General features: G+C 46.4%; 1 protein-coding gene across 1 annotated transcript in view; it reads left to right on the forward strand.

Moving 5' to 3' along the window:
• The window catches only part of GALNT12 (polypeptide N-acetylgalactosaminyltransferase 12), a 28,393-nt gene extending 16,353 nt beyond the window's left edge, over positions 1-12,040 (forward strand). The window contains exons 6-10 of the mRNA XM_016223041.2: positions 1,264-1,440; positions 3,541-3,672; positions 5,775-5,888; positions 7,765-7,911; positions 10,263-12,040. Of these exons, the coding sequence (XP_016078527.2) occupies positions 1,264-1,440; positions 3,541-3,672; positions 5,775-5,888; positions 7,765-7,911; positions 10,263-10,403 (711 nt within the window). The 3' untranslated portion in view covers positions 10,404-12,040. The remainder of the gene's footprint in view (positions 1-1,263; positions 1,441-3,540; positions 3,673-5,774; positions 5,889-7,764; positions 7,912-10,262) is intronic.
• The last annotated feature ends 10,652 nt before the right edge of the window (positions 12,041-22,692 follow it).

The raw sequence follows: 22,692 nt of genomic DNA on the forward strand, positions 1-22,692 counted from the left end.
CTGGTATTGGCAATTTATCCAGCAATCCTAAAAGGCGATAATGGCATAAGCATCTTGTAAACATGCTTGTCTTCTTGTTTGAGCTTTTAAAAATACCTACTTTTAAATAGATTCGGGGCAGGAAAGGGCCCTGCAGGTCACCTAGTTCTTTTCTGTCACTATAGCAGTGAGCAACTGAGGCCCAGAGAGGGGAAGTGACTTGCTCAAGGAGTGAGTTACAGAGACTAGACTAAAATTCAGGTCCCTACCTCCTGATCCCATCTTCTGGAGACTTGATTTGCATAACTACTTATGAAGTGGCCTCTTTAGTTAGCACAGGGACTTTCAAACTTGGGTACATATAGAATTGTTGGGGAAACTTGTTAAAAAGGCAGATTTACAGGCACAGTCTCCAGAAAGTCAGATTTGATGGGTTTACGGTGGGAACTAGGAACCTGCCTTCTGTAATAAGCCCACCTTCCAATTCTTCTGTACGTGACTCATGGATGACACCCCTTTGAGAAGCCCTGAGCATTTTGGTGGGTTTTCCAGTTAACTGAGCCTTGCATTTTAAGTATCAAAACTTTTTGTCAATATTAGTATTTTTCAATAGAAAATATAAAATTTTAATAATTTTTTATATGGTTTCCTGCTTAAAATTAGTTATTTAATAAACAAGAATTTGGCCTTCCACTGAGGACTCACACCCCCATCATAAGTACCAGATGCTGTCCTTGGTCATACCTCTTGTGGACAGTGGAGTGTCTGTGGTCATTTGCCCCAGTAGGAAATGGCCCGGATGAGTCAGACTGTTGAGTTATAGAGTGTACTTTTAATGGTTTTTCTACCTTTTCCCTAGGTATCAGGCTGCTCTGCCTGCCTCTAGAAGTTCTTCCTTTCCCCCTTCCAAACCTCTCTCCTTACTTGCTGCTTTCCTATCTTCTGTGGCTAGGAGATCAGGTAATCAGCCTGTATTTTACATACTGAGTAAGTGGATTCCAGCAAGGTCAGCTATGGGTACTGCCACGAATCAAGTGCATGAACTTTAGTGCATGGACTTGGGGTCTTGGTTCCAGGGCTAGTTTGTCTTCCGGGCTCCTTTCTTGCTCTGCTTGCATTCTGTGTTGTAAGTGTGCTGGAGGTGTGGCCTCCTGTCCCATGGAGGGTGAGGGTATGGCAGTGTTCCACATGACTTCTGTGCCAGGGCTCCTGACTGCAGGCATTGTGGACCAGCACCTCCTTCCCTGCTTACCTACCCCAGCCTCTCCTCTGCTCTGTGTACAGATCTGGCAGTGTGGCGGGACCCTGGAGACACACCCATGTTCTCACGTGGGCCACGTTTTCCCCAAGCAAGCTCCCTACTCCCGCAAAGAGGCTCTGGCCAACAGCATCCGTGCAGCTGAAGTGTGGATGGATGAATTTAAAGAGCTCTACTACCATCGCAATCCCCATGCCCGCTTGGTGAGTTCCTGACCCCCTACACAAAGTGTAGCCTCCTCTGAACAAAAGCAGCTAATTCTGGCCTCTGTACCATAGGAGACTTGGTTCCAGAAATAGAAAATAAATTGGGTGCTCGTGACACAGTATGGGAAAATTGTATTCCTTCACTTTTAATTTATAGTTGATTCTCATTATTTGCAGTTATTTTCTATATAGCCACTGCAAATACTGAATTTGGGAATACTGAATCATTGCTCTTAGGGGAAATATAGGGTTAGGTTCCTGCAAGCCTCTGGGAGGTTGACTTTTGTCAACAGATCAATACATAACCTTGTTTTATGTATGTTTCTGTTTAAACACACCTTCTTTAATATATTGTTGGTTCATTACATTGGACTCACAGTCAACAGTACTGTTACTCATGCCTGAAAGGAGCTTATCAAATACACAAAATTCCCCCATTGGATACATCACAGCCTTCTTGCACTGAGGAGCCCTACACGGCACTTCAGCACTGTGCTTGGGGCCATTTAAAACAGTGAAACCCCCAACACAAGGCACAGAAATCTGAAAGATGTGACACTAAATAGACCACAAGAAGGACACTTGTTTACAGTGTGAAAGCTGAGACAGGACCTCAGCTGAGAATATGCACATTGGGTGACTCAAATTTTTCGCCACCCTGCACATGTCCTCAAATGACAGGAAGAGTGAGAACAAGTGTTGATTTTAGGGTTACAAACAAATTTTAACAAATAGGTCCACTGCCCCTGCACAGGCCAGGTCTGCATGCTCCAGGACAGGCGCCCACTGATCTGCATTCCTGTAACTAAGAGAGCTGCTTGGCAGGACAGGAAGGTCTGCTCTGAGACCTCTTTCCCAGCTTCTTGATGAAAATCTCTCCTGATTCCTTACAGCAGCCCTTCAGGCTAGCTCTGAAATTTTCATTTTATAGATGAGAAAACTAAACCTCAGAGAGAGGGTGAGTTAAGGAACTTGCCTCAGGTCTCATAGCTGATGCATGCAGAACTGGGCCTGGGGTGTGCACACTCCAGTGGACCTTTCTCTGTGCTCTGCAGAGCCCTGTGGACCCGCCCCCTCACCTCCCTCGGCTTCTCTCTGCCTCTGGGCTCCAGGGTCATTGCTTCCTCTGTCTCACTGGAGGCTACAGGGCAGAAACATCTGCTCTCCCCTGTCACCCAGTCCGGAAACCCCAGTTCTCTCTCCCTGAGAATTCCCAAAGAATAATATGTTAGAGAGGCAATGCATACACCTTTGTCTAAATGTCCAGTGGCCTAGAAATGGACATTTGGTTGAAGATGAGGGTACAACAACTCTCATCAAAAAATGAACTTCAGGAAAATAAGCAGAAATATCAAATTCTATTCAAATGTTTTTACTTATCATTACCATTTTATTAAATATTTAACATCAAATTTTAATAGTCAACATCATATCTGCAGGGACAGTAATATCTCTGTACTCTGTACTGCTGATGTGGCTGCACATTTGCATGTGAACTAAATGCTTGCTTTATTGAATTATTTGAAAGTTCTTAATCAGTGGTTTTATCCAGAGCACTAAACTTCCATTAGTATTTATTGCAGCATTTTGCTCTTACCATCGTAAGTATATATTTAGACTTCAATACACTGAGCACATAAGGTTTTTATTCATGATTATATCTAGAATACTTACCTGTGTTTGAAAGTGAATGTCAAATATCAGTAGTAAATCAGAATGTTGTTGTATATCTGTGCTGCTGACATTTTGCTAGTCTGTGATCATGTGTTCGTCCATGATGTGTGGGTCCAGGGGTCGAGTGCAGCCCCAGGATTTGGCTCCCTCATTCCATCAGCAAGAGCTTTGTGTCCTTCCCTTGTGCACCTGGTTGCACCACCCTGTAGTGGGAGCACCTGGGAATGTAATTGTGTGACAGTCGCTCATACTAGAGTGCTGTCACTAAGTCTGAGCCTGTGTTTTATACTCTGTGCCCTGCACCAGGCCTGGCACACGTTAGGTGCTCAATAAAAGCTTATAGAATGAGTGAACAACAGTGGAGAGCGGGGCTTTGATAGGAAGTGCCTTGACCTTCAGCGGCTCACTGTTTTGTTTTCTCAGGAGCCCTTTGGGGATGTGACAGAGAGGAAGCAGCTCCGTGCTAAGCTTCAGTGTAAGGACTTCAAGTGGTTCCTGGAGACGGTGTATCCAGAACTGCACGTTCCTGAGGACAGGCCTGGCTTCTTCGGGATGGTGAGCGAGGTGGCCCCTTGGTGGGAGGGAGTTCCCTTGGCCCCTTTGTGGGGACCATGGGCCTCCCCAACCCCAGACTCCTCTTCCTTTTCATCCACTGTTCTTCCTTCTCCCCGTGAGTGTTTGGGGCTTAGGCCCAGAATGTCAGTCCTGGGAACCATCTCAAAATTGGCGAGTATAAACCTCCCATTTTATAGATGAGGAAACAGGCTCACTTGGTGTTTCCATGTCCTAGTTTTCACTAACATCTTATAACATCACATCTCCATGGCTGGACCATTTAATTACGAACTTGGATCTGCAAAGGCAGTGGTGCGGAAAGGAGAGTCCCTTCTGTTATCTCAAAAAACCTAAAAGAAATGTTTCTGGGATGAGGCCAGCTGAAATGTCTGGCGCCTTTGGCTTTTGCTAGGAATTGCACCGAGTTAGCAAGGGACATCTCCTGGACCGTGTTGATCAGAAGTGCTGGTGCCCCCTAGAAGTCTTTGATAAATACCAAGCAGGATATTCATGCATTAAACTTGTTTTCATTATAAAAACGTCATATGTACAGAAACTTAGAGAGAATGGTATAATGAACCCTGTCCCCAAGATTCTACAATCATCAAGGTTTTGCCTCTCTTGCTTTCCCTCTCCTCTGCTCCACCCTCTCACGTTCTTTTTTCAAAAAAGAACATGGTGTCATTTTACTCCTGTATACTTCAGCATTATCTCAGCAAAATATGGACATCATCTTACAAAACCACAGACCATTACTACCCCTAATCAAATGAACAGTAATTTCTGGGTGTCATTTAATACCCAGCCCTTATTGAGATTCCTCCAGGTTTTCAAATTTCTCTCAGGGTATTTGGCGATTTCCCTTTGGGATCCAAACAAGGTCTACACGTTGCGTGTGGTCCCTGCATTCTTTCTCCTAAGTCTCTCTAATCTAAGGCAGTCCTTTTCCGTCTTTATTTCCCTCTTTTGCTACAGTATTAGTTGCCCTGTAGAGTGCATCACCCTTGGAATTATCTAATTGTCTCTTTGTAGTGACTTTTAAATTGTGCCTCTCTCCCCCATATTCTTTACAATGGAAATGAGGTCTAAAGGTGTGATTGGAATTAGATCAATCTTTTTGGCAAGGACACCTCACAGGTGTGCTTTGCATTCATATCGTATCGTAGAGGGAGCATATCATGCCTGGTCCTCCTGCAGTTAGTGATAAGATTGATCCTGGATTCATGGAGAGTCACCAGGATGTGTCCTGTTCCCAGGTTCCTTCATGCAAAGGGATCTCAAGAACGTGGTGGGCTGTGCTTTACGAGCTAGTGGGTTGTGGAATTCTTCTTTCTATATGGCTGAGTCTTGTCATCAGGCTAGTCAAGGGTGCACAAGCGTCAGGGCAGCAGTGGGGTTCAGGAGGAGCTACTGAGGGTTCTTTGAACTCTCCAGGAAAGTACTTGAGCTTTCCTCTGGAAGATCCTGGGAAGAGGGAGCATGGAACCTCCCATGGTTTTTTGCTCTTAGAGTGATTAAAGGGTTTTCGAGCCAAGAGGTATCTCAGAGGTGACATTAGGTAAGACAATGTTGAGTGATAGAGAGAGCACTGGACTTAGAGTCAGAGGTCCTGGATTCAAGACTCAGGTATCTCCACTTACTTGTTGGGGTACCTTGGGCAAGTCACTGGCTCTTTGTATTATGCTGTTCCTATAGTCCAGAATGATGGACTTGTTATCTGGGGAATGCTGAGTCTTGGGGTGTCCTTTGCTGATGCGTAATAGCAGGAGCTCCTTGGTATATTTGTGAGGCACCAACCCAGCTATCTTTGGACTAGTGCAGTAATAAGGCTACACTAATGAGAAATGAAGAGGTATGGGCTTTCAGGCCATAAAAAGTTAATGTCACTGATCCTCAGGTTTATCATCTCGAAATGGGGGTTATGATTCCTGCCTATAGTGTGGAATGAGAAAGCACTTCCGAACCTAGAAATGTAAGGGGCTCTTATCATCGAGTCCAGTTCTTGAGGCAGTTACTTCTCCCACTCTGCTTACCTTCCCTCAGAGCCTTGGGTGGAATCTGTATAAATCTGCACCAAAATGCCACCTTTATGTTTTGTTTAGCTCCAGAGCAAAGGACTAGAAGACTACTGCTTCGACTATAACCCTCCCAGCGAACATGACCCCACAGGACACCAGGTCCTCCTGTACATCTGTCACGGGATGGGCCAGAACCAGGTGCGTGTTCTTCTCTGTAGCTTGACAGTCTCAGGTAGAGGGAGGACAGAGGGAGGCTCTGTGCTCAAGGGGTCATGGCTGTGGGCCTCTAAAGAGGAAAATGAGGGGAAATCTATGTTTTTTAAAAATTAAAATTTTGCTATTTTTTTCATTATCAAAGTAATATATGCTTATTACAGAAATTTGAGAAATGTAAAAAGTAGAAGTGAACAGTGAATGATAGTACCCAGAGTAACCACCATTATAATTAAGACATATTTGCTTCCCATCTTTTTTTCATGCATGGCCTTTGCATATGTGTTTTAAATAGTTTTCATGTCTATCTGTTTTCCATTCCGTATTTCCATTTACTTCATCATGCTTGTATTATTAGACATCTTTTGAAACTATCGCTCCTAAGGGCCTCTTGCTATCCCTTTGTCTGGCTGTATTACTGTTTAGTAACTGATTCCCTGCAATTGTAATTTCCAATTGTAAATAACCCTGCCACTAACATCTTTGGCCAGAAAAAAAAAAGAAGGGAAAAAAAGAGCAGATCTGCATTTCGAATGACTTGTTAGAATTAATTCTTAGGTGGAAGACAGGTTTTGATGCAGAGGGTCACCCTGCAAAGCAGTGTTTATGGCAGTCACCTCAGCTCGGGGCCTGGGCAGATCTGTCTGAGTTAATGTGTCCTTCAGGCTGGGCAGGGGAACAAGTCCTGGAGGGTCTAAGGTCCAGAACAGGACCCCAGCTCAGGAAGCCGATGGACCCATCAGAGTGGGGCCAGTGGAGGAGGCAGGAGGAGAGGAGGGAAGCATTGGTTCCAGACCTTCAAAGTCTTATTGTCCTAAGAAGTGTCAGACACTAGAGATGAAAAGTTGTGGGGATTCAGGTTTTCTTCCAACCTGGAGTTCCTGCAATTCTATTTGAATATCAAGCCCCCTTATGGTCAACGGTAAACTTTCATAATTCAGACCCCTACAACCTTAAGCTCTTGAGGTCCTCCCAACACTTCCTAAAAAAGTTCCTCAAAGGTGCTCCTCTGACTGGCACCAGCAGTATCACCCGAAAGCTTAGAAATGCAAATTCACAGACCCATCCTGTCTCTCTAGGACCCCAGCCTCTTGTTTTAACCAGCTTTCTGGGAGATTCCTTTGAGAGGCATTGCTCCACGTGCCTTAAGAATAGCCACCTGTGTCAGAATCTCCTGGAAGGGAGAGAGTGGGGCAGAGTAGGTGGGTGGCTGAATGTCTTGTTAAAAATATAAAAATGCAGCTTCCTAGGCCCCACCTCAGACTGAAGGAAGCCTTATTCCCTCTCTGGGATGGGGCTAGACTCAGTATTTTCCCCAGGTACACTAGAGGAGGAAAACCATTGCTGTGGAAGAACCAAGTCCTCCCGTTAGCAATCATATTGTCTGCTGTCCACAGCACTTTATAGTTTCCAAGGCACTGCTGTACTCGTCGTATTTCCGAGGGAGGGGTATGGAAGGACTGAGGAAACGGAGAAGAAATGGCTGGTCAAGGCCACAGAGCCCCAGCTGCTGGTACTGGGACCAATCCATTTTCTTTCCTGCTGTTCCATATCAGCATGGGACAGGGTTAGGCACAGCGGGTGTGAGGAGCCCTGGCACGAGCCCTGCACTCACTGTCTAGCAAGCAAGGGGACATGAGAAAGGGCCCCTCCATTCACACTTCTTATGCACCACCCCAGGGTGCTGGAGTGCTGGGGAGATACTCAGGAGGCTGACTGATCAGACACGCTAGTGTCAGCGAATGAGGGGAGAGCAAGGGACCCTGACTCTCACGCTCTCATGATTCCCGGTTCTCATCCAGCAGTTTCCCTCTTTCCACATCAGAGGATAACTGATGCCTGTTGGCTTTTCCATTTTTAGTTTTTCGAATACACGTCCCAGAATGAAATTCGCTATAACACGCGCCAGCCAGAGGCCTGCATAGCTGTGGAGGAAGGAACAGATCTTCTCATGATGCATCTCTGCAAGGAAACGGCCCCAGAGAACCAGAAGTTTATCCTGCAGGAGGTGAGTGCGCTGTCTCATTCCTTCCTTGCTGCTGCCTGTGGGCTGTAGAGGGGAGCATGGAGGTACAGCAGGCTCTCTGGGGCAGTCCTGGCGGGTCTCAGGGATGCCACTGTGTATAGGAGAGTCACTGCAGCCCTGAGCCCTTGGCTGCACTGCTGGAGTCCCAATGTCCGCCTCGCTTTCCTTCTTCCCTCACTATTAGCTCCTCTCAGTCTTTCCATCCGCCTTCCACCTTGAGCTGCAGCAGGCAGAAATGGGAAGAGGCCCTGCCTCAGATGCATTAGAAGGAAATGGGGTTTAAACAAGTGAAACAAATTGCTGAAGTGTAAGGATGGGAGGTTAGACCCAGGTATAAGTCACTCCACTTCTCTAAGCCTCCTTTTTTCCAGCTCTAAAGTGGGGGTAGTCATAGCAGCCTCGTCTTAACTCTAGTGAGGATCAGATGTATGGCCAGGAATATTCTTTGGAAACTGGGGAGCTCTTTTGAGATTAGTTGTTGCTTGCAGTGTAATAACCAAGAAAAGATTTCTCTGAGGGAGTTGGCTCTCCATCAAAATAGTCCTTGAGTTGAAACTGGCTATTACTTCAGGCATGAAGGGCACTGGCTCCACCATATTTGCAGCAAGTCCATGATGCGACTCATAAATCAGTCATATCCTTTGACTCACAGAAAAGCACTCGAGGGAATAAAACCAAAGAAAATAATTCAAAAGAAAAAATTAGTTCTCTTTGATCCCTATGGGAAACTGTCATTCCTAGGCTGACCCCAGGAATGGAAAGAGTCCTCTAGACTGCTTATAAATAGGATAATTCCAAGTATGATTAGAAGTTGGAGTATGTTTTCCTGTAGAAAATGTTGACTAGCAATGTAATTTGCAGGCTCCTTGAAAAAACCAGGCACTATAGTGTTGTCTATCTGATATAAAAAATGAGGGAAAATATTTCTGCAGACCCCCAAAGTCTGTGACCCTCTATGATGCCCTCCCCCTTCTCTCCTGTCTTTCAACTGGAAGCCATTGTAAGCTCTCAAAGAATAGTAATGCAAGAGAGAGAGACTATAAAATTGGTTTGAAATGTTATTAAAATTTTATCTTAAATTTTGGTGACCGTTTAAAGAAAAGTCTCTTCAGAAGGGTGGGGGGAGGGGTACTTTACTTAATTATAGGCATATCTCAGAGATATTGTGGGCTCTGTCCCAGACCACTGCAATGAAGCAAGTCCTGCAATAAAGCAAGTCACATTAATTTTTTGATTTCCCAGTGTATATAAAAGTTATATTTACATTGTACTGCAGTCTACTAAGTGTGCAATAGCATATATCTAAAAAACCATTTCCATACCATAATTAAAAAATACTTTGTTGCTAATAGATGCTATCATCTGAGCCTTCAGCAAGTTATAATCTTTTTGCTGGTGGAGGGTCTTACCTTCAATTTGTAAAAAACGCATTATCTGCAAAGGGCAGTAAAGTGAAACATAATCATATGAGATAGGCTTGTGTTTACTTTCATGTTATTCTAAAGGCAACTTATGAGCACTTTTAAAGGTTTTCAGGGTTAATATTTTTGAGATTCTTTTGCATCTGATTTTATTTCTAAGGCTTCTTTTGCCTTGAAACAGCCTTTATGTCACTCTTCTGCCCGTTTGTCGCTAGGCCATGATTAAGTTCCTTGGGGGGGCTTACAGCTTACAACAGAGAGGTGTGGGGAAAAGAGAAACTCCAGGACTGGGGGAGAGATTTGCTGAGTTAACTCAGCAACAGTTTATTAAAAAGAAGAGAAGGGGGAGGCATTAAAGAGGATCATGTCTTTGGGAGTTTGGGAATTGGCAGGGTCTGTAGAACCCACTTCCTCTCTGGTGACTTGCCCCCTCCCTCAGCTGGTCTGTAGCTGAGCTGAGGCTAAAGCCAAGTTTTCTGACTCTCCATTTAAATACATAAGAGGAAGAGATCTCCAGGGATGGAGTTACTTGACCTAAGTGGAAGAGATTCATAAAGGATCTTTGGTCCTAATTTCCCTGAAGGAAAAGCAAAGCAGTAAGGATGAAAATGGGGTCTGACGGATCCTCAAAGTAGCCAGCAGGTGGCACCATTGGCCCTGACAGTGGAGTCTGGGACTTGTGAACGCTCCTGTGAAAGGCTTGAATGACACATGGCTCTACATGCCTGGCCCTCTCTATGCACGGACAGGCCTGGATTGCCTTTGCATTTGCAGACGCTTACTGCTCAGTAAATATTTCTGAAATGATAAAAGTCACCCTGAGCACTTAAGAGCACATTTTAAGGAAAAAGATACTTTCTGAGGAATTGCTTGTAATTCTCTTGAACATCCAATGTCTATTATCTTTTGTAGGATGGTTCTTTATTTCACATACAGTCCAAGAAATGTGTTCAGGCTGAGAGGAAGGATCTCAGCAACAGTTTCGTACCACTCTTACGAGACTGCACCAACTCGGAACATCAGAGATGGTTCTTTAAAGAACGCTTGCCATAAAGTGTCACTGCACCAAGGAGACCAGCAATGGGGGACGGGGGCCCCTGGACTGAGCCCAACAGAGACTTCACTAAGTATAGTGACAGACCCACCAAAAACGTGGCTGCTCTATTTTTATAAGGAAATCACTGCAATTTGTGAAAGCAATGTGGTAAGAATGTGAATAAGCTTTGTACTGATTTTAAAATGTTAAAATTGTTCCCAAATACCCTATTTTCAATGGGTAATCATAAAATGTTAACTCTTGGTAGTCAGAGAATTAAAAACTTTTAAATATTTTTCTATCAAGATATATATTCTACTGTCGTGCCTTTTTATTCCCCTTAGCAAAAAAGTAAATGTTTTATTTTGTTATTTGAAAGGATTCCCAGGTATGAAAATGTTTGCACGTGTTGAAATTAGACTCATGCAACATACTTTGCATAAATTGATAATACTTAAAACGTTGGTTTAGAGTTTTCTCACTGTGGGCAGATGGACAGTGGGAACATTGCACTGATTCCTTCAGGTCATTGAGATAATTTAGGTTTATTTGATAAAGAATGCTATTTGATTAAGTGTTGCTGCCATAGTCAAACCTCCAGTTAAAATTTATATTAGCCAAAGAAGACTAACCAAAGCTGAAATCTCAAAGGAATGATTTGATAAAAACTTCCACCACATAGGGTGAACTTCCACAATGCTTAGCTGCTGTATGGCTGGCTACCCTTAGCAATTACCACTAGGACTTTAAATCATATTTATAACATTTTTTTCATATATCTTTATTGATTTCAGAGAGAGAGGAAAGGAGAGGGAGAGAGAGAGATAGAAACATCAATGATGAGAGAGTCATTGATCGGCTCCCTCCTGCATGCCCCCGACTGGGGATCAAGCCCACAACCCAGGCATGTGCCCTGACTGGGAATCGAACCGCGATCACCTGGATTCTTGGTCAATGCTCAACTGCTGAGCCACGCCCGGCTGGGCATATTTATAACATTTTTAATGTTTATTACACATTAGTGTCAGGGAGAAATTTAATGTTCTCTATGAAATTCCACTTTCAAGTTTGTTCATTAATAATATTTGCTCATTTAAATCATTTTGAGCTGCAGCAGCATCTGTGGAAGTTTCTCAGTAATTCTGGTTTGTGAAAGACCCCAGATCCACTTCTGACATCTTGTCAATGTGAGTGATTTAACAAATGGATGAGAGCATTGCAATTGGCTGATTGCTTGTGTCTTACTCTCACACACACACCAGATGGTGTTGTCCCCTCAGGAAACATGACAATACTATAGTTGAGGCCAAGTCTGTTTAGTCTAAAAGATTCTCCAAATCACAGGTCCACAGGGAGCAGACCTGGAAGTCCCCCAGAGATCACCCTGTGTCCAGTGTAGCTGAGGGAACTGAGGCTGGTAAGGAAGGGGGTTTGCCGGAGATCCCACAGCAAGTTAGGGACACGTTCTGTGATGATACCTATCATTCCACTTAGTAATCAGTGTTCTAAATTGGGCCTGGGTGTGATATTTTTCTTAAAGTGTTAAATTAGTACTCTTTTTAAAAATGAGCTCTTCAAAAATTGACTTTGTTATGTCATAATAAATTATCAAATAAAATTAGTTACCTCTTTTAATAAAAAGTTCTAAAGACTATGCCACGTGGCTTGTTACCACAATTTTTACTTACCAAGTGGGGTTAGAGACACTGGCCTCTTATAGGCTCCTAACGTTTGTGAGATTTAATGCACTACACACCAAATTTCTCACACTTATATGCAACTTTAGAGTTTTGTTTCCAAGGGTGTCGTTTGCTACTAGAAGGTCAACAGGGTGAGGATTGCTGTGTTCTGTTTGCAGCTGCCCATAATCCTAATCCTAATCATTCCATGAGTTGGGCACTGCTCTAAGCACTTCATATAAATAAGCCAATTTAATTCTCAAATGCAGTGACTTTATTCTCAAAGGTGAAGACACTGAAGCTCAGAGACGGTAGGGTCACAGCTAATTAGTGGCAGTGCTGGGATTTGAACCCAGATAGTCTTATTCCAGAGCTTACTGGAGGGCAGATGACCAGCCCAAGTCACCCAGCTCATATATCTTGACCCCGGCCCCTCCCCTCATTCTTAGTCCAGCTACCCCACGCTGCCAGTTATGGCATGAGAAGTAATGAGCCTCTCCTGCTTGGAGAGCCCAGGAGGTCCCAGTGGATTCACATCTCTGAGTAAGCACATTTCTTTCAGAAGTGCCAAGTCCGGAGCAGTACAGGACAGCCCTTGGGGGTTCCGAGCTGCTCCTTTAGGTGCAGTTGTTCGGGTACAATTTCGTTTTCCCCATGCCCACACTCTGCCCTCTTTCTCTTTCAAATGGGGCAGGATGGGGGAGGCATAACTTGGAGGGTATTTCTCCAGTTTCCCTTTGGAGATTCTTGCTGCGAAGCCAAGGAGACTCACAGTCTGTGGCCACATCCACTGCAGTTGCTCCATCCAGGGCTTACTCGTCTTCAGAGTGCTTCAGCCCCTTGGGACTGAGTGCTGTCCCATCTGCCACATCATGATTCCTCTGTGAATCATCTCGAACCTTCTTTTGCAAGGCAAGGGTCAGTGGAACTGATTGCTCATCAGAAAGTTGAGCTGGTTATTTCAGCATCCTAAAAAGAAATTGCCTGATGTGTGTGCCTAGGGGGCAGCTCCAGTTATTAACTCAGGAGTGATTGCAAAGCACCACTGCATTCTAATTGCCAACTGTTATAAAAGGAAGCAAATTACTGGGTTCCAGAATGTTGAGGGACTTTAGAAGTCATGTATTCAACTCTCTCCTCATGCGAGAGACCCTCCTTGTCCCCAATACTTGGTAGACTGCCCCTGGCTTGTCCACTGCTAGTGGGGGCTGCTCCTCCCTTCCCAGGCCTTCCTGTCCTGTTCTGTTCTTGGATGGCTTTGTACAAAGCTCAACACTGTCTACCTAGAGCTTCCCTTATTGTTCTGGATCCCCCTTGGGCCACCTCGGAGTGAGATGGTATAAGAGAACCTTCACTTTCCATAATAGGAAGTCAGTAATAATGGTCTAAAACTGAAATATCATGAGAAAGTAGGGCTAATGCTATTTGAAATACGGAGGCAAATTCTGGAACAACTAGCATGTTTGTTCTCTCTGCCCCTCAGAGAATCAACGAGGGAGGTTCTGCATTGAGTTCTCTCTGCTCCAAACTAGCCAGCACTCGATTCTTCATCCTTATGGGATGTGGTTTTCACTAGAGTTCAGGGAGGGAATATGAGATAGATGTTTGCATTAAATCTGCTGCATTTAACCAAAGGTCAAGACTCTCTTCTCCATCCCTGCAGAGAGTCTAGGCTAGCTCAGGTTACCCCAGATGCTCTGAGAGCAGTAAACTGACATTAGTAGGCTGTGGGGTGGGGAGGGGCTGTGTGTGTGTGTGTGTGTGTGTGTGTATACAGCAAGAGTGTAAGAGAAACTTCATTTTCCATAATAAGAAGTCAATAACATTGGTATAAAACGGACATATGAGAAGCAGGGCTAATGCTGTTTGAAATACGGAGGCAAATTCTGGAAGAACTAGCTGGAAATGTTGAGAGTAGAGGCTTCTTGGGAGCCAGATATGAGTGAGGGTGGGTCATGAGAATGCTGGTTTTGTTTTAAATCTTGAGAATTATTAGGCTTTTTGAGCTAAGTACATGAACTTAAACTCAGTACATTTGGTAAAAATTATTGTTAAAAATTCTCCTAAATGGAGTCTGAGTACAAACTCTTGTTAGTAGGAAAATAATTAAGGACCTAGATTTGGCTTGTCAGGATAGATTTAAAAGAGGTTGGGATTTATAGAAGGACAGCCCTGGATATAAATTCCCTTGGGTCACTGGCTAGCTGTGTGACTTTGGGCAAGTTACTTAACCCCTCTGAGCCACAACTTCTTGTGTGTAAAATAGAGGCCATGCTAGTACATAAGTGAAAGGGGGTGGTGAGGATTCAATGAGATGAGGTGGGCAAAGCTGGAAGCACAGACCGTCCAGCCAGAAGGGGTGCTCAGAGACCATTTACTGACCAAAGAGTCTGAGTTGCTCCATCCCAGTGATATCCTGGGGACCAGAAGAGCTGTCAGAAACAGCAAGGGTATGTCCTGGATTCTGTGCTGTGTGCTGCCTAGGGTAGAACAAGTGAACAAAGGAAGTTCTAGAAGGTTCCCCAACCCTCCCTCTGCAGGCAAGTTAACTTGTCAACTGTCCTCTCAGAATTAATTCATCCCTGGGAAAACTTTGAGCGCAAGAACTACAAGAAGTTTTGAGGGTCATTTCAGTTCAATCTTTTCTCTGTGGGGGAAGGGGACCCCTAGGCCTGTCCATCCTCTGGGCCTACAGGTAGGACACAGAAGCATGAGCCTCTGCCGCCCTGCAAAACCCTGGTGGCCACAGGATTCTGAGGATGCAGGGAGTTTGTCCTGAAATGGACTGGGCTCGGCTCACTCCTTTTGGAACCAGAAGTTGAAGGGAAATAAAACTGCCTTTTCTGGGTAAGATTCTGGACAATTCTGGGAACTTGTCTGCAGAACTAATTGATTTATGGGGACCCAGCTGTGAAGAACTGTACAAAACAGGGATCAGAGAAGATACACTCCAGATGTGGCTTCATTAAAGGCAGGGGTGGAACAATGGGGTTGAAAGGCTTCTGAGGCTCACTGGGCCATGGAGACTGAGAAAGTATGGCCAAGGGCCTGTGGCTTTCAGCTGCTGATTCTGAGCTGAAGAATAGCTTAGAACTAACTCATTCTACCCAACCTTTTGAAACTACAGAAAGGGACCCTGAGGCTCAGAGAGGGAAGGGGCTTACCCAGCGTCACACAGCCAGTGAGACAAGGCTGGGACCAGATCCTACATCTGCTGCTGCCAGTTCTAATGTCTGTCCCATCACCTACCTTGGCTGCTCACTTCTGCCTTTTCAAATCCAACTCAAGGCTGTTTTCTAAATTAAAAGCTGAGGGAAGGCTTAACTGATGGTAAGTTGCCCAGAGAGGGAGGCCTGGCTGACCCTAATGCTGGGCTGAAAAACTCTCTCCCTGCCTCATGGGCTTCTGAGACACTTGGCGACATCTTCCATTGGAGCAACCGGTCCATGTGCTCTCAGAACCAGACTCAGTGGTACTTTGTCAGGTGCCTGTTCTCTGTCCTCGGAGGGTGAAGCCAGGGGTGGTCCAAGAGAGGACAGCTGCATTACCTCTGTTGGGAATGGATTTCAGTTTTTAGAGTTCTGAAAATGAGATTCGCATTTGGTGATCTCCCATTCCTACTACAACATTCCTGACACATGACTTTTTTTCTCTTTAACATTTTATATTTTCCTAATTGTTCAAAAGTATATGCTCAGCTGAAAATTTAGAACCTACACAAGAATATAAAGAAATCACTTAAGTTCTCAATACCCAAAGATAGCACCATTTGGAAGTACAGTTGGCCTTTGACCAATATGGGTTTGAACTGCACAGGTCCACTAATAGTGTGGATTTTTTTCAATAAACACAATACTGTAAATGTGTTTTCCTTATGATTTTCTTAATAACATTTTCTCTTCTCTAGCATACTTTATTGTAAGTGCAGTATATAACATGCAAAATATGTGTCAATCGATTGTTATCAGTAAGGCTTTTGGTCAACAGTAGGCTATTAGTAGTTAACTTTGGGGAGTCAGAAGTTAAACACAAATTTTGGACTATGCAGGGTGTGAAGGGGTTGGAACCTCTAACCCCCATATTGCTCAAGGGTCAACTGTATTTCTTTCCAGTTTTTTTAATCACAGTTTCTTTTACTTGCCTGAAATTGGCTCAGTGTTGGCTTTTGCTGGGTGAGCTTGGTTCTGTCCTTTAGGGGAATGAAGAATTAGTCTCCTTCCTTTGCCTGTAACAGGGGTCCAGACGCATGAAGACAACAGGCATCCCCAGACTTTTCCCAACTCTGGGAGGAAACCTCAACTCCATTTTAAAAGCCAAAGTTTAAACTACAATGATGATCACTGCTTTTTATTAAGAGTGCACTACTTATTTGGCACTGAACCTAATAGGTTTTTATACATTACCTTGTTTAACCTTTGCAATAACATTATGAAAGAAGTATTTTCCAGCTCCAATTTATAGGGGAAGAAGCTGAGGCTCAGTGAAGATGGGTCCCATTTGGGCTGATGGGAACTGAGTCCAGTGAGTTCGTCACCTTTAATCTAGCCTCTGTATCTGTTAATGCAGCCAAAGGACACAGTAGCTTTCCTGACAGCCTTACTAGAACTGCCTCTTGAATGCCATACTTGCAAAGCAAGACTTTACATCCTTCCTAACAAATTCCTTTCCTTCACTCTGGCTCACAAAAACACCCCCTCCCCCCTTATGATAATCTCTCTGAGACAACATGACTCATGTAGAATTCCTGACACTATTACCAAAAAAAAAAAAAAAAAGTCCCTGCTAGCACGGATCCTGGCACATAGTACTCACCCAGTACCTGGTTGCTATTATTATATAAGGTGGGTGACACTGTTTGTCTGGTTCCCAGGGTTTCCCTCTGTTTCCCACAGAACACAGCGGAACAATGTGCTAAAAGTAGCATGGTGCTAAGGAGGGGCCCATCCAGGGTGGTTGGTCGCTGAGGTGGCTTTCAAAAGCATCCTTCCCCTCCAGCTATTGGCAGAAACAAGAAACCAAGTAGATGTCTCCTCGAATCTGAGTTCATCTGCCCCATGCCTGGCCCTGCCCTTCCCTGGAGCCTCATTATCAACTTCCACCCTTTGCTGGTGTGGCAGGTCTGGCTGTGTTTGGTGAGAACCCCCCACCCCCATCAGCTTCCAAACCCGTGACATCGCAGCTGGCCTTACTGCTACTTCTGCTGCTGGCCCCTCAGCCATGATGCTCAGAAGAGACATTCCTTAAAGCGGGTGGAGCTGTCAAAATGGATTTTAAAATATGGGTTGTATTTTATTTTAATTTTTGGTTGTTTTCTAAATTTGGTCACAGTTGCGTCGTCTTGTTCTAAAACGAGAGAAAGGAAGCAGCTGCCCTCTGGGAGGCTCCAGAGAAGGGAAGAAAGCCCTCAGCTTCTCTGCTGATTGTTCTGCTTCCTTCCTGAGGGCTCGATAGCAGCTCTGTGGGCCTGGAAGGGGCAGGGTGTGGACCTGAAGATGCCTGTGAGTTCTCCCAGACCTGAGAGCTTCAGGTAGGGCCTACTGTCACCAGTCCATGATAACTTGCCAAGGCTACTAGCCCCATACATGTGCCAGAAACAGGCATTCCCCACCACCGCAGCTGAAAACCATTAGCACCCAGACAATTATGACTCAAGGTGGGCACAGGGAGGTGGGAGGAGGCAAAGAAAGGGCTGATCTCCTCTTCAACATCCAGAAGTGATATCTGTGCCATCTGGAAAAGCTGAGCAGGCTGGATAGGTAGGGGGATGGAGGTCCAAGGGGAGGGCAGCTTGGCCAAGAATGGTGGGTAGTGGTGTTATTAAAATGTTGGAAGGGAGGCTGGGGAGGTGAGGCCAGGTCCTAGCTGGGTCCACATTTGGGGGGTGGGTTGGATGCCAAGCTGAGAAGTTAAGTCTTCAACATGGAGGCGAGGAGGAGAAATGGTCTCTGCAGTCAGGACAAGACTGCAGCTGGCCCCGGAGCAGTTTCCTCCCATTGCATCATCCTTCCTCGAGCATCCATCCCCCAGGAGTGAGCTGCAGAGGACTGGGATTCTCTCACACTGTGTGGCTTGGCTTCTCTCCACCCTGCCAAGGTCAAGGACCTCTCGTTTCCAAAATGCCTTGAAAAGTTTTCTTCCTCATGTTTCTGCCTTCAGCCTGGACTGTCCCTGTCTCCTGTTGGTACTCTCTCCTGTGTGGCTTTGGTCACCACATTTCTTAGTTTCCCATTCACCCCAGACTTTTCTCAGTCACTTCTGTGGGCTTCCTCTCCCACCTTCTTGAGCCACATCCCCTGCGATCCTGTGGGGTCCTCTTGTGACCTTTCACGTTCTGCCTGGGCAATCTCAAGCACAGTGTGGCTTAATGCCAATGGTTATCTGTGTCTATCACTTAGGAACTGTATTCAGTTGCTAGTATCAGAGACTTGAAAAATAGTGGCTTAATGGACTTAGAGGCTTTATTTTTCTGACGTAAGAAGACGTCCAGGGCATTTCAGGGCTGATATGGTGGCTTCGTGGTGCTATTAGGGATGGAGGCTCATGCTGTCTTTCCATTCAGCCACACTTAGCATGTTCCTGTCACCCTGTGGTGGTAAGATGGCTTCACCCCCTTCAAGCATTGAGTTTGTCTTATTCAAGGAGAAGAAGGGTAAAGGGCAAATGACCTGCCAGCTGATTCTGTCCCCCGTTTAAGGCCTTTCCCATCTCTGTATCAGTCAGTTATTGCCCCAGCAATGCTCAGTAACAACCACTCCAAAACTCAGTGTAAGAAGCCAGTTTGGGCCAGGCTCAGCTGGGCAGCACTCCAGACTTGGGTCAGATGTCTTGGCTCTAGGTCAGCTCCAAATGTACCAGTTCTGGGACAGAGTTGAACAAGCAGCCATTTCCCAGGGCGGGCTTTTCAAATAGCAAGTCCTCAGGGCAAGAAGCAAGCCAGTGTCCATGGCATTCTTAAGCGCCTCTTAGGCCTCTCTCTCACCACCTATGCGCTGGCAACTCGCAGATCTCTCTGCAGCCTGGGTCCTTCCCTAGCCGGCTGCCTGCCGAACAGCTCCCTCTGGTTGTCCCATCCACCCTGCAAGCAACACATTCTAATCTGGACTGTGAACCCTGAGGACTAAGAAGGGCTCCTGGTGGCCAAAGGGACTCAGGAGAAAAAACCAAAAAAGCTCAGAGCCTAAAGCCACTCCTGCTTCAGGTGCCTGTCATGCAAACTGCCCTTCACAGAGAAGCCTCTGCGCTGCTAACCTACCGACCCAGCTCTGTTTCCGCCGGGTAGGCCAGCCTTTATAAAGCAGTTCCTGGAATCCTATTTCAGCCAATAGGACCGAAGCTTTCCTTAGCAGCTGCATAGCCCTGACCAATCAGAGTGGCTCTATTCTGACCAATCAGGGACCAGAGGTGGGGCTTCTGTCTATATAAGCCGGCTCCCTGGTGGCCTGGGGAGCGCCCTTTCCGAGGAAGGACGAAGTCTGCGTTCAGCCGGCCGGAGCTGGACCAGGGAAGGTGTCTCTCCTGAGCCGAGTGGAGCGGACCAGCCACCACCTGGGCCGGGGCTGCCCAGCCGAAGAGGGCCCGGCCCCAGGGCTGCCTGGCCCCGCACGGCCTCACAGCGCCGCTTTCTCACCGTGTGCTGTCACGCTATTGAACTGTTCACAGCAGCGCTGTTTTTACAGCCACGCTGTTACCTTTGAGCTGTTGGCACCAAATAAAGTTTCCTTCTTCGCCACGCCCCAAGTTGGGGATTCCTGTTGGCTTTGAATTGACACCAGTGACCATCAGTTGACAGGACTCACTGTTATTTTTCTCCCCCAACCTGCTATTCTTCCTCTCACGCTGTCCAAAAAGGTGAGAAGAGGAAGTTGGTAGAGCTTGTGTCTGGGGCCTCTTTCCCCTTTCTTGGTGCGGTCTCCACCCCCGCTCCATCAGCTGAGCACCGCACAGAGCTGTTCAGATGGTCCAGGCCCATAGAACCGGAGGACCGTGCAGTTCTGGAAAAGCAGCCAGGAGTTCAGGCCTCCCTTGCTTAGCATCGCAGAACCCAAGACCCTGGAGTGGAAGGAGCCTGCTGGGTCCTCGCCCCCCCCCCCCCCGCCCCCGCCCCTCCTGCTACCTGGCTGTAGCTTGATCTCCAGAGTCAGCCAAGCTCAGGAGGTAAGAGTGAAGTAGTGGGATGTGATGGAAAGAGGACTGGTCCTGAGGGTTAGGTTGACTGGAGCTTCCCAGTTGCTGAGGGACCGCCTCTGAATTGATCAGACCATCCGTTCAGGAGGCCCCTCTTGATTTAACACTCTACCTAGATGGGCCCACATTTGGTTTAATGCCCTACTGTTAACCATCTTAATACTCTTGAGCAAGGGGCCTTATGTTTTCATTTGGCGCTGAGCCCCACAAATTATGTGGCCTGTCTTGGTCTTGGTTTCCCCACCTGTGTAGGGTGTTGGCAGAGGCACCTGTCTGCTCTGAGCTTGCCAAGTGGGGAGTTTGTGTAGCTGAGTTTCATGGCCCACACTGGGGGCACTCACAGCGCCCTCTTCAGTCCAACAGCACTCGATCCCTTCTGTCACTGTCCTTCACTTAGTCCCTACTGTGACCGAGGTGAGAAGTAAGAAATGACATCCCCCAGATTTTGCCTTTCTCCACGGTGTTCAGTTGTGGTTCTTTCCTCGCAGGACAGGGTGTCCAGACCCTTTCCAGACCATCTCGGCCCTAGACGTCCTTTGGTTTTCAGTTTCTTGGTGTTCCCATTAAGGCTCGCACCAGAACACAGCATTCTAGGAGCAGCCACCTGCCCTGGGAAAGCTGACCCGCTCACCATTTATCTGGACGTCAGCCTCGAGAAGCGTAGCTTTGGGGGACAGATATATTCCACAGCAGATACACTGAGCTCGGACTCAGCTCAGACCCCATTTCTTCTCCCTATAACTAGCTGCCCAGTCAGCTTCCTTTTCCTCTAGTATTTGGAACATTTTAAACTGAAATCACCAGTTAGATCATGTATTCAGGTTTCTGTCCCATTCCTTCACTGCCCTTAGTGTCCTCACCCAAAGACATTTCTACCCCTGAGCCTCAGTTTTCTTACAGGTTTGTTGAGATGGTCAAATATATAATGAAAATGCTAGAGCTTTGAAATATGTAAAACAAAACAAAAACGCAAACAAAAAACCAAAAATGCTTTCTGCTAGTTGTTATTTGGAAAAGGTTCCTGGTTATTTCCAAAATCCATTTGTCCCCTTTTACATAGACACAGAACTTTCACTGTGGCATACACATGCTCAGTGCAAGGCTATCAACCCCAGCCTGCCTTGCACCAGATGTGGTCCTGGTAGGTAAGGGGTGCGCGATGCAGTCAAAATCCAGTCATGCCCTTGAGTCCATGTAACAAGTTCGCTGTGGAGGCGTTTATAGGGTGATGCGTGAACCCAGGAGAGCATCACCACTTTGGCTTGGGAAGGCAGGAGGGAGGGAGTCCAAGGGTTATTGTTTGAGTTGGTCCATGAGGGTTGAGTAGAGCTTCTCCAGAAAGAAAAGGTAAGGAAGGGCATTGCAAGCAGAGGGAACAGCCTGTGCAAAGGCTCACAAATGTGCAAAGGCAGCAGGTGTGGAGAACCCCAGGCTCACGGCTGTGAGGGTGGGGCCATGGGTGGGGGTGAGGGATGGAAGGCGGGGCTACCCAAGGACTTGCTTTGCTCCCAAGCACCCTGCCGGAGGCTAACGTCCCTCCGACGAACCCCAAGCAGTGAAGAAACAACTGCTTTGCAAACAAACACCTCGTGTATTTATTTTCTCCATTTTCCTCACATATCTCATCTCCGCCCTTGAATGAGATGCCTCCTGGTTTCACTTAATTTCCACAGGAAGCTGGGAAAAGCAACATCTGTCTAAATTCCCCCTAACTTGCTCCAGATTTCCAAGGTCAGAATGTGGACTTTGGGAGACAAGGTCTCTGTGGGGTCAGAGGTGACAGCCCCAGAATTGGTGGACTCTCTTGGAGCCCCTTGAGGCAGCCAGCCCCGGCGCCAGTTCCCTGAACAATACAGATGTTCGGCAAGAATTTTGCTGAGAGTGAAATCAGTGGCTGAGGCGGCCCCTGGAGAGGGGAGCACAGGACTGGTTCCCACGGGCTCCTGCCCAACACTCGTTCCTGAGTTTAATGTTCCTGGGAGAGGGGCCGCCAGCGAATGCTCCAGCTCCCACACCAGCTGGTCCTCAGAAGGCAGCTTTCCTCACATGGCCTTGGGCCACTCCCAGCCAGCCATAGGGACATTGTTTTGTTCACAGCAGTCTGCTCAAGGCATTTATTTAGGGGAAACACTTTCTCTTCTGTGGCAGAAAAGAGACAGCTTGGTGCGGGGGAGAGGGGAACAGAGATGGGTCTCTAGAGTTGGGTTCAGCTCTTGGGACAGCTGCAGGCTGCTCAGGTGGCATCCAAAGGCAATGCATGGACAAGGTGTGGACTTTGGAAACAGGCAGACAAGGTTTGAGTCATAACTGTGCCCTTGGTGGTCATGTGGTCCGGCCTGGGAGATCCCTCACCTCACAGCCTCAGTTTCCTCATCTGTGACTGAGGAAACAGGATCAGGTCACCTCTGAAGGGCCTGTGGGCTTCCTGATGACAGTTAGTGCC

This window comes from Miniopterus natalensis, chromosome 12 (assembly GCF_054644295.1).
Source record: "Miniopterus natalensis isolate mMinNat1 chromosome 12, mMinNat1.hap1, whole genome shotgun sequence".
In the NCBI taxonomy this organism is placed as follows: Eukaryota; Metazoa; Chordata; class Mammalia; order Chiroptera; family Miniopteridae; genus Miniopterus; species Miniopterus natalensis.